Source organism: Barbus barbus (genome assembly GCF_936440315.1).
Source record: "Barbus barbus genome assembly, chromosome: 36".
NCBI classification, from domain to species: Eukaryota; Metazoa; Chordata; class Actinopteri; order Cypriniformes; family Cyprinidae; genus Barbus; species Barbus barbus.
Window position 1 is genome coordinate 21,340,384 of NC_136714.1, and position 12,434 is coordinate 21,352,817.

At 36.6% G+C, this 12,434-nt stretch overlaps 1 protein-coding gene across 1 annotated transcript in view; it reads left to right on the forward strand.

The window, feature by feature from the left end:
- The window catches only part of LOC306855989 (NMDA receptor synaptonuclear signaling and neuronal migration factor-like), a gene marked incomplete at both ends in the record, with an annotated part of 38,402 nt that overhangs the window by 23,008 nt on the left and 2,960 nt on the right, over nt 1–12,434 (forward strand). Inside the window, 10 exons of the mRNA XM_079394950.1 lie at nt 380–446; nt 1,845–1,913; nt 5,850–5,902; nt 6,265–6,354; nt 9,065–9,192; nt 10,028–10,111; nt 10,529–10,562; nt 11,438–11,508; nt 11,776–11,855; nt 11,947–12,049. Of these exons, the coding sequence (XP_079251076.1) occupies nt 380–446; nt 1,845–1,913; nt 5,850–5,902; nt 6,265–6,354; nt 9,065–9,192; nt 10,028–10,111; nt 10,529–10,562; nt 11,438–11,508; nt 11,776–11,855; nt 11,947–12,049 (779 nt within the window). The remainder of the gene's footprint in view (nt 1–379; nt 447–1,844; nt 1,914–5,849; nt 5,903–6,264; nt 6,355–9,064; nt 9,193–10,027; nt 10,112–10,528; nt 10,563–11,437; nt 11,509–11,775; nt 11,856–11,946; nt 12,050–12,434) is intronic.

A 12,434-nucleotide genomic window follows, 5' to 3' on the forward strand; every position in this document is an offset into this window, starting at 1 on the left:
ACCAAGTGCCATTTATTTTTATGAAAATTGCACAAGGTCACTTTTCCTGCTATACATTTGTTAATACAATGTGTGTGTGTGTGTGTGTGTGTGTCTGTGTGTGTGTGTATGTGCCTATTTATATTATGTGTATCATTATAACAGTTAAAAGTAATTACAAAGATAGCTAAGAATAGTAAAATTAGCATGATTTAGAGTGCTGTTTTGGCTTGATACTGTGTTGTCTATTTCAATGAAACTCCTACATTTTTGAGTGTGGCTTGTGTCTAAGTACTTTTTGGGGCCACTGTATATGTTTGTTCAGTTTGTCGCAATTCATATATTCAGATACATAATTTCAGTTGTACTAATGTGGTATCTTATGTCTGTTTCTAACCAGAAGATAACAGTTGGTTCCCTAAAGAAAACATGTTCAGCTTTCAGACTGCTACAACGACCATGCAGGCGTGAGTACTCACTTCATCACACACACACACACGCACACACACACACACACACACACACACACACACACACTCACTCACTCACTCAGTTAGACGCCTATACTGACCTGAAGTACAGATGGCACAACAGGTGTCTCATCACTAACATTCATTTAGTGACATTTACTGTCAAACTGACTCAGAAAGCTGACCACACATTTTCTTCAAACATGGCTGTTATCTAAGCTTTCTGTCTGTCTTTCTCTCTCCTTTTTGTCTGCCTCACCTCTCCGCTCTACAGGATTTCGTGAGTATCCCTTTTGTACCATTTAAATGACACAAAATGACAGTGTGTGATGTCAAACGCTAGCTTCCCCAGCATAGCCTACCCTGCCATCCCTCCAGTCCCACAAATTTAGCTCTATTTACAATATTTGACGGTGTTTGAAATAAATGAGAAGAAGCGAAGGAGAAAAAATACTTTACAACAAGCACAAACATTCCTATCCGGACGGGATTAGATTTCTCATAGGATCTCTGAGGTAATTTGCTCTGTAATTTTTTCGTAATTGCTTCGTAATTTGAGATTGTGTGAGGGAAGAACACACCTGTCTAGAACAAACATTTATTGGATCTTCGCAGGGTAACTAGTCCCATTCAAACAGTGCTTGTGTGTATTTCACCGCTGTCAAGTTGATAAAACTGAAGTAAAATGATTTTACCTTGATGTATAAGTGAATCAGAATGCACTTGGTTTGAAAACCTGTGGGAAAGATTGATGATGTTTCTTTAGTGGTTCGAAATGCAGTTATGCATTTTGATTCAATAAATGGCTTAGAAACACATTTGATAAGCTGGTCTGAATAATTCTGATTACCTCAGCCAGAGACACAGATGTAGTTGTCTTGGATGGTTTAGAAATGCTGACAAAATGCTGATGCCATTCGTTTTTTGAGTTGTTTATCTAGAAATGTTATGTGTCCCTTGAGATCATTTCATATGGTTTTGAACAGCATATTGAATTGCAGGTGTGTATCTGAAGTGTCTTTTTTTTATTTACACTCTTTTATTAACTTGTAAGGAGAAACTAGGTCTCTGGGTGTGTAAGAAATTTCAATCTGTAGGTGACACTGTTGGTTATGCTATCAGGAAGGTCAAGATATTCTCTTATAAATGCAAAACAACACAGCAACGATAAACGGTCTTTTGATTTTCTGTACCAGCGTGTGGTGACATAAATCCCGTTCATTCGATCCAATCCGAGGCTCTGCTCGTTGGCTGAACCTTTATTTACCCAGAAGGAGCTCTTCCTGCCTAACCCCAGCCTAACATTGCCCCTTCATGAGCATGGCTTTAACCTCTAACCGCACTACAGTGAGTCCTCGCCCTTGCTGGCATTAAAGTTGTGTCGCCTCCTGCCAGGGTTTTCCGGAGTCTAGCAGAGAGAAAGAGGAGAAAAAACGAGCTGGAGTCAGCCGCCATCATCCAGAGGTACTTTGTTGCAGGCCTGTCATTTATCGCTGCTTTTATTCCTGTCAGATATAGAGGAAGAGCTTTGGCAGTACAACCTTATCTGGCACTACAGTCTTTCTGCCATTCTATCTATCTATCTATCTATCTATCTATCTATCTATCTATCTATCTATCTATCTATCTGTCTATCTGTCTATCTGTCTATCTGTCTATCTGTCTGTCTGTCTGTCGTTCATTCGTTACCTCTATACCTCTCGTTCTATCTAAAGCTGAAATATGTATCCATATCAATATAGATATTTTGGAGGACTTGGCACGTTCATTATTCTTAGACATGAACCACCCTAAGCAGTTTAGCCTCCAATTTGCTGTGTAGTTGGGCTGAGATGAGAGTCAGATTCAATGTCCTACCTCCATGGTTACAACACACCTTGAAATTGCTTTTTGCTTTTTGCACAGCCACAAGCCAACTTTCTTACTGTTGTGTAATCAAGGCGTGACTGAACTATGCAAGTTGAGAGGAAAATTTCAATTGTTTGCAACCTCAGAAATAAGTTTTTTTTTTAAAGGAAAAATAATCAAACCTATGTCAACAGGTGTGCAAGAGAAATTCTAGACATTTCCAGTGCTAAATAATGTCAATGATATTCGGAGTAATAAACATTAAAATGCATATAAATTAATAAAATGCTTTTTAAACTACACTAGCCTTTGCTAGCTGGTCATATCATATTATAGCATTAATAATAATTTATGAAATAAGCATGTTAAAATGCAAATAAATTTATAACAATTTTTTGAGTGATAATTGATGTTTGAGGTATATGAAATAATAATAAAAAATATGTAGTTTTTCATTTATTTTTCAAATTTGCTTTGCATTTTGAACTTCTCCCAACTGGTTATATCAGCAGTTGATTGAATCAGTATGTGATAATCATAATTTGGCAAGTGTCCTGCTTTTCAGAAAATCAGTTTTGACTACTGGATGAGCATTACATCACCTAATTAATATTCATCCACACACACATTTTATCATTCTAAGCCTCTGATGTACTCACCAAAAAGGGGTTGCATATACTGTATGATAGTTTGGATATATCATTAAACATATTGATCTGATCTTTTAGAATATTCTTCATATAATCAATAAGGTTGTTTTTTGCTTGGCTTTTGTTTTATAGCCATTATATTTCATTCAGAGTTTTCTCTAAGGATCAGGGGTAATTGAAACAGGACCAGATGGTCACAGTAGCAGTAGATGATTCAGGAGTGTATTGTTGAACAGGGGTGGTGTGATACGTCGCTGGAAAGTCAACCCTGTGAGACAAATGATGCACTGCAATCATACATTCAGGAGGAGAATGGAAGGACAGAGAGATAATGAAAGGAGGAGAGTGAGAATCTGAATGAGAGGAAGAAAAGGCAAGCAGACAATTACGTAATCAGAGTTGCTGCTGTGGGTGGGGACGATTGGGAGCCGGAGAGGTCATCATGGACAGGAGTCTGGAGCATCCAGCCAGATGTCTCCCACAATGCACAGCTGCTGTAGGGGAAAGACAATGTGGTATGGAAAAACACCTGTAATTGCTGAAAGCTGAGGTGACCTGAAATAACACATCCAGTAGTTCGAGCCTACTGAATTTCCCCTTAAAAGGGCAGTTCACTTGAAATAAAAATTGGTCACCATTTACTCATCCCCATGTCGTTGCAAACCCATATGACACTTTGGTCACACTTTATGTTAAGATCCAATTCTCACTATGAACAAACTATTAAATATGACATTTGCGTCAATAAACTCCTAATTTGCTGCTTATTAATAGTTAGTAAGGCAGTTGTTAACTTTAGTTAATGGGTAGGATTAGGGATGTAGAATATAGTCATGCGGAATATGTGCTTTATAAGTACTAATAAACAATATGTTAATAATAGGCATGCTAATAAGCAAGTTAATAGTGAGAATTGGTCCCCATGCTAAAGTGTTACCGGCACTTCTTCTTATGTAGAATGCAGATAAAGATACTTTACAGAATGTACAGGCTGCTCTTTTTCATACAGTGAAAGTGAATGGGGACTAGAGCTGTCAAGCCCCCAAAACCCTATCTAAACCACTATAAAGGTAATTCAGGCATTTTTCGGACTATTTTTCAGTTGTTTTAAAACATACCAGAGAACCACTTTATATAGCACGTTTTGTCATTTTTTGGAGTGTGATCATTCTAGCCCCCATTCACTTCCAGTTTCTTCAAGCAGAAGAGCACCCGGGGAAAAAATAATATAATAAATGTATTATAAATTCATCAATATTTATTTATACTAAATCTTACTATTTCTTTAAATAGTAAAATATTGTCTTTTTAATTATTTACAAAAGAAAAAAGTTATTTTTGCATTTGAAGTGACATGAAGATGAGCAAATGATGATGACAGAATTTTTGTTTTTGGAGAAATGTTCCTTTAAAAAAAGGAAAGGGGCATGATTGAGGGAATAGAATTATTTAGCAGCGATGAAATTAAAGAGCTAGATACTAATAGAGGAGCAGAGATTGCAGACATGGGACAGAGAGAGTGAGAGAATGAAAAGAGAGACAATGGAGGAAAAAAAAGCCTCTGACTCATCCTCAGCTGCGGGGGCGAGGGAGGTTTCTCTCTCTCTCTCTCTCTCTCTCTCTCTCTCTCTCTAATGCATGTGGGTGTAAATAAGCCGTAAGACGGACAGAAAAGGGAGATTTCGCCATATCTCCCTCCTCTCACAGCTCTGTCACATGTGTAAACAAAGCGCTTTTTCTATATTCCTCCCATGTTTCTGCCTCTCTCTTCCTGTCTCCTCATTACTTCCCTTCCAATTAGTCATGATCTACAGTGTAATTATGTCACAAAACACTGAAACAGACTCAATAAAATTCTGAAATTAAATTTTCATAACACAATACACTGGCTAATGAGGATATGCTTCCCCAGTTCGCTAACCATGTGTAGCACTGCAGTCCTGCCAAGAGTGTTGTTTTGGTTTAAACTAAGGCCCAAAATATAGATTAGTACATAAACACAAATGCCTTCCTGTGTTGCAAATCTATGAATGTTTTGCCCACAAGGTCTATGTACCAGTCATGTGACTGAAAACGATGAATACCTGAAGAAAACTAGTTAGCTGTTAGCATTTCCATTGGCATTTTGTCAACATTTAGTAATATACTAGCATATTGCTATCCTCAAAGCTAACGTACATGAACTAAATGCCTCAAAACTCAAATTTGGATTTCATAGGGTCTTTCATGGCACAGATATTTGAAGGTAATTATTTACCACAGTAACACAAGAACATGTTGTATGTACAACAGGACCGCATGCTTGTAATGTGTTAGCATAGCGTCAACATTTGCATACTTGCATAGAGTATGTTTTTGACCTAAGAACTCCTCTGTCTTCAAATTTGCTGTTATTTCTTCACGTACCTCGCTGTCTCTGTCACCTTTGTCCACCCCTTACTAGTGTTTCAGCTTTTCTAATTAAGTGTATGGTTGTCATGGATATGCGTAGGGTAGGGATGTTGGAGGTGTGGGACTAACTCTACTGCAGTGGCATTTTTCTCTGTCTGCTTTCTCAGTCAGCTGGAGAGAAGCCAAATGGCTCAAAGAAAGCACACACTTGCTGGTTCAATGCTGCACATGAGTGCACACAAGCAAGGACGTCTGCTGGTGTCTCCGACGGCCTACGTGGTGCAAATATTTAGCGATGTACTAAAATAAATACGTTTTAAGGGTTTCATGTGGCCTTCAAAATTAGTTTGCGCTGTTGAATAACCAGGGAAATCTCATTGCGTTCCCAAGCGCAGATATGAGACAAGGGTTTTTGGTGTAGTGTCACACACAAGCAGATATTGATGACCTGTTTTACCTTCCTTTCCTTCCGCTCTCTTTTTTCTTTCACTCCTCTTCTACTAATTTCTAGGAATTTCCGGAAGCATTTAAGAATGGTGGGCAGCAGAAGAATGAAAGCACAAAGTGAGTCTATGTGTGAGTGTACAGTATGAATGATTGCACAGCTCCATTTGTGTTTTGTTTGTACATGTGATGCATGTGCTGTAAATTAGCATGTGTATTTTTGCATGTTTGTATGAAAGATGATTGACAGTTTTGCGCTATTGTGACCTATAAACCAGCGACTGAGGAGGAGTGTTGGTCCATTTTGCTTCTATGTGTGTTTCAAGTGTAGCATAGGAACAAATGGACATTGAAGCATATGAGAAATGTGTGTGTAGCTGGTGGTAGTTGGTGTGTTTGAGTGTTTGTGATGCAGCCCACAGTCTGTGAGGATCATGGGGCATCACGTGTGTGTGCGTGTGACCATCTCTTCACTTCACTAGCATTTGCAGAGCGCAGGGCGAAGAGTTTCAACCGGTCCTGGAGCGATCCGACCCCTGTCAAACAAGACTCCCTAAACGACTCAAAAGACAGTGAGTCCATCTGTACACACACACACTTATACCTGCCATTTTGACACACTTAGCTTATCAAGATCACAGCATTAAATGATTGACAGCTCTACACTGTAAAAAAAAATCTGTCAAATTCACGGTAAAATACTGGCAGCTGTGGTTGCCAGAATTCTACCGTATAAAATACAGTAGCAACGTTTTAGGTTTTACGGTTTTAACTTAAAATTACAGTTAAATACCGTAATTTCTTTAACTGATATAATCTTAATATACCAACCTATTAAAGTACTGAAATCTGTTTTGTTCTTTTGAAATACACTGATAACCACCAAATGCAGGTGATGATGAGAAAGTCACATGATGAGCCAAAGCCCTTCACAAGCAACTTTTAAACAATAGAATATACAGAAGGTGCAGATGCAGTGTCATTCATACAAGCACTAAACACCATCATGGTGAGACTCCTTAAAATGAAATATGCTATAAACATTAATTTAACAACATTAGATGTAACATACAACCCTAATAAACATAACTGATAAGAAAAAACTAAGAAGAAACATAGTTATTTCAAAGAAAAAACGTCAAATTCAAACAGAATTTGAAATGGAACGCAGGGAATTCTGGGAACATCAGTTTACGGTTTTTCCCTGTAAATTTTACAGGAAGTTTCCATTAACCATGTAACAGGTTTTTACCGTAGCATTTTCACAGTTTTTTACCGTTAAATCACGATCATTTTTTACAGTGTAGTTATTACTTATTTACACTGCTGTTCAAAGGTTTATGGTCAGTGCTTTTTTAATGTTTTTGTAGTCTAATGCTCACCAAGGCTGCATTTATGTGATCAAAATTCAGTTAAAACAGTAATATTGTGAAATACTATTACAATTTAAAATAAGTATTTATTCTATTCTATTCCATTCCTGTGGTGGCAAAGCTGAATTTTCAGCATCATTACTTCAGTCTGTAGTGCCACATGATAATTCAGAAATCAGAAACATTTCTTCTTATATTAAATTTAGAAAGCAGTTGTGCTGCTTAATATTTTTATTTTTTCAGGATTATTAATAGAAAGTAAACAAAAAGAAAAAAGTGAAAGATAATTTTTGGTTACAAATGCAATAGTCTTTACTGTCACTTTTAATCAATTTAATGCATTCTTTCTGGATAAAAGTATTATTTCTTTAAAACAAAAAATCGTACAGACCCCAAACTTTTTAACGTTAGTGTATATAAAATCATTACATTATGACCAAAAGCCTTCTTGCAGAGCACTTCTATATCCTATACATGCACAGTCTGGCAGTGACGTTCCTCCTCTGCTCTTGATGCTGATCCTGTTTGTCTGTCTTCCTCTGAGCGTGGTTCTGTCCCGAATATGTGCTCCTCTCTTTCTCTCTCTCTGTGAGTATCTGTCCTGCCTGGAGCGTCTGGACTCTGGAGACGTATGTTTGTGTGTGAGTGAGTGAGTGAGTGTGTGTGTGCACATTGTAGAATTCTGTGTCAGCATGTTAACTATGTGTGTAGTTTGTCTTTAGACTTATTTTTGTCATCATGTTTGTTTTTGCCACCTGTGTCTTCAGGGAGTCTTAAGAATGATTGTGAACATTTGACTTACAGTACCAATATTTGAATGTTGGCTTTTCTCTGTCTGTTTTCTATCTCTATAGCTGCCTGGTTTTTCTCTCCTCTTTACTTTCTCTTATGTAACCACTTCTATGGTCTCATTGCAGTTTTACATTTATAACTCTAGTTAAGTGTACTGCTGTATATTTAAATGGACTGCAGTCAAACAAGTGTGAAGAGGAATTCACAGCAAATTAATACTCCATTTTAGCTGTTAACAGGATAGTTCACCCAAAAATGAAAATACTCCAAATATCGTCATTTTGTCACCCTCATGTCATTCCAAACCCACAATCTGTTATTTTTAGTGGAAAATGAAGAAATACATTTTCCATACATGAAAATTTCATCACAGCTGTCCAAAAAGGACTTTTTAAAATTTTGATTAGTTCACAAAAGTGGTATTTTAGTATTATTTATATATTTATGTTCTGTTATAGTATTTAATTTTTTTTCTAAACTTAGTTTTACCAACTTATTTCATTTGCCAAGTCAGTTGCCAAAGTAACGTGTCAAATTTTCTTTTAACCTAAAATTTTTTTTATTTTATTGGGAGAAAAAAATGGAATAATTAGTTTTTAGTTAACAGTAATAACACTACAGGACTTCCAAGCAGGAGTGGAATTCCAAGCAACACTGAATGCTCATAAAGTCATATGAACTACTTTTATGATGCTTTTTCTGGGTTTCTGTTTTGACGTTTTAGAAGCTTGACAGTTGTGCCCAATATTAACTATCCCTCTGTAGGATTTCCTAAAAAAATCTCTTTATGTTCCACATAAGCTATAACAGCATAAAGGTTTGGAATAACATTTTTGGGTTAACTTTTCCTGTTATCAGGTTATAACTCCTAGCATGGAAGCAAAACTGAGTGAAAGTCAACAGCTCAATTACTGCAGTCCATGCAAACAAATTGACTGTCAATCTGTCTTATCTTTCTTCCCTTTTCTCTCTATCTCAGCCTTTCTTTCTCCATCCACTCTTTCCTCTTCTCATTCCTCGCTTGTCTCTTTGTTACTTTTTTTCTCTGTCTTCCTTCTGCTTTCTCTGTGTCCATCATTAAACTGTCTCTCTCTGCTGTTGTTGTGTGTTGCCACAGGTGGGGATCTGCAGACCACCAGCGGTACTCCAGAAGATGTTGGATGTGAAGACCTGGACTGGGAGGAGGAGAGAGAGATGGAGAGACTGGCGTGCGAGGGGGATGACTTCATCCCTCCTAAAATTATTGTATGCAATTTAATTTAAATATTATTTTTCCCGTTTTCAGGTTTAGATTTTTTCTTTTTAATTTTTAAGTAATTTTGCTTCACATAACTATATTGTAAATATAATGTTAATTTAATGTATTATTTTATTTTAATGTAATTTACTGTTTAATGTTAATGTTAATTTAATGTTTTTACTGCAATTTACTTGATAAACTTAAATTTCTTGGTGACCATTTTTATTTATGTCACTTAAGTCATTTTATTTTACTTAAAGTGGTCATCGGATGCCTATTTTCCACAAGTTGATATGATTATTTAGGGTCTTAACGAGAAGTCTATAACATACATTGGTTAAAATTTCTCAGTAGTAGTGTAAAAAAAACACCCTTCGGAAACATTCTTGTCTTCCCCTGCACCGGAGTCGACACAATGGCGGTCGGACTGTTTACAGCTCACTCAGCTCATTTAGGGCGGGTCTAAGGTAAGACGGCCGTGTCAATCAGCTATCATGGGATCGGCCTTTGTCGGTGTGACGTCACACAGACAAGAAGCTGAGAATGGCCTGATTTGAAAAAGGGGATGTTACTTATAAAGTTTAAACAATACCACTGGGTGTATTTTTATCATTATAGGGTGGTTGTGTACACACACTGCCAACACACATTTATGTTCAAACAACATGTAAAAGTGAGTTTTGCATCCGATGACCTCTCTAATTACATTAAATTTACAATGTTAATTTTTTCTATTTTATTTTTTACATAATTTAAGTTAATTTTGAGTAAATTTCTGATTATTACTGTAATTTATTTGTGTAATTTAATTAAAACTTTTGTCACTTTTGTATCATTTAGCTGATCTCATCTAAAGTTCCTAAAGCAGAATATGTTCCCAACATCATTCGAAGGGACGATCCATCTATTATACCCATTCTATATGTAAGTCAAGCCAGTCTTCACTCTACATCACATATGAATACATTACCCATCATCCAGATGTCCATTTTGACCATTTACAATAAAACAAATTAGTAGGTTAATGGATTTTCACCGGAAAGATATTTGAAACACAAAGCTAATGCTTGCTTTGTCCTGTGCAGTAGAACCAAAGGCACTCTATAGGATGTGATACAAGAGGACACATCACAAAATGTGATGTGAAAAAAGTGATGACCAAATTGATAGCAAACACAATAGTAAATGACAACAGCACAAAGAAACGCAGAAGCCAGTAATGTTATCTGGAGTGTGAATTAGAGATTAGAGACGTTATGCATGATACAAAGAACATTTTCCCTTCAGAATTGGTCTTATCTGTGTGTTTATATTGATTATTTTCATTATTTTTATCTCCAGGATCATGAGCATGCCACGTTTGATGATATTTTGGGTATGTACTTTATGTGTGTGTGTGTGTGTGTTGTTTGTTACTGTGTGTTTGCTGGATGCCGTGTGCTTTTTTTGTGTGTGTGTTTGAGCATTTTACCCCTTTCCTGGTTATTTCATTGTGGAACGACGGTGGGCTTTGTATTGATTTTTGCACCAGCCAGCATGAGAAACACAAAAACATATAATACAATATAATTAATAGAATATAATATAATGATATATTTGCATGCAAATCAATAAAGCAATAATGCAAGAAAATGGTGGTTACATGAGATTTGGAAATTCAGTCCTGAATAAGTCAGTTATATATTGAATAATATTGTTATACATTAAATAATCCTTTAAAACAGTGATTATAGACTCTTACATGTAAAGTTAGTTTAGGATAATAGGCAAAATCTAGATTTCGATCTAAAGTTACTCATAAAAATTTTTAAATGAAAGAGCTTGAAATAATATATAGAAATAATGCATAATATCCTCCCATAAATAAAAATTATAATATAATATTTAAACGATTAATCATGATTAATCGCATATATTAATATAATATAATATAATAAAGGGTAACCTCAGGAATAAAGTAAAAAAAAGGAACGATGCAAGAAAATTGTGGTTAAATTTATCTTATTTTTGACATCTAAACTGTTATACTTTAAATAAGCTGATAGAACTGTGATTATAGACTCTTACATGTAAAGTAAAATCAGTGTAATATGCAAAAGGTTTCCATCTGCTTTTGCTCGCCATGGCCTTTCCCCGATAAAAAGCCATTTTAAAGGCTGTAGAGACTATGTCAGCTTATGTATATTCACTGTAAGATCATGCATGTATATGCACTCAATGTGACTACAGCAGTGTTTGTTTTGTGTGCAGAGGAGATTGAGAAGAGATTGACAGCCTACAGGAGGGGCAGTAAGATTTGGCGCATGATGATCTTCTGTCAGGTGAGAGAAAAACAAAGCCAACAAACAAAAATGACAAGAAATGAGACTGTAAGTGCACCAGAGTGAATCAGCAATGTCTGTGGGAACAATACTTCACTGCTGTCTCAGTTTGATGATTTGGGTTTGATGTTGTGTAATGGTTGTGTGTTCAGATAGACAGGAATTCACAGGTCTGTCTCTCTCAGTTCAGAGTGCAATACTACTGCTCTTCCGTTACTTTGAGTTGGATGTTATGTAAGGTTTCAAATGTGTAATTTTCTGTTTCAGGGCGGCCCGGGGCACCTGTACCTTCTGAAGAATAAAGTGGCCACTTTTGCCAAGGTCGAGAAAGAGGAAGACATGAGCCAGTGAGTGAGATCCATAGAAAAGGCTTGTTTTGATATTCCTTTAGTGACTACATCTGAGAGATTCACTCATGTGTTTGTGGTGTACATGCAGGTTTTGGAAACGTCTGAGCCGGTTTATGAGTAAACTGAATCCAGAGCCCAACCTGATCCACATCATGGGTTGTTATGTACTGGGCAATCCTAATGGAGAGAAGGTATGTCAAGTTCTGAAGCAGCAAGTCTGCAGTATTTACGTAATGCTTGTACCTTGAGTTACCGCATTTTATTTAGAAACGGTCCCTCTGGGGCCTGCCGTGGCCATGTTCAGCTCTCATCTCTTTAGACACAGACACTCACCAACTCCATTTTTCTATATAACACCTCTCTGTCTGTCACCATCATGCCTGACAGCATTTTTCCCCTGGTTATGTAACATAAAATAACCCTTTCCTGTCCAGTACTGAATCTTTCATAGATCTAGAGCTGTGTTTTTGCATCAGCACTCTGTTACCGTCTATTCATTGCAATTTGTGAAAGAGTTCTTACTATTTCCTGTTAAGCAGACTTTAGTTTCTTCTGGAAATACTTCATATTGTCTTC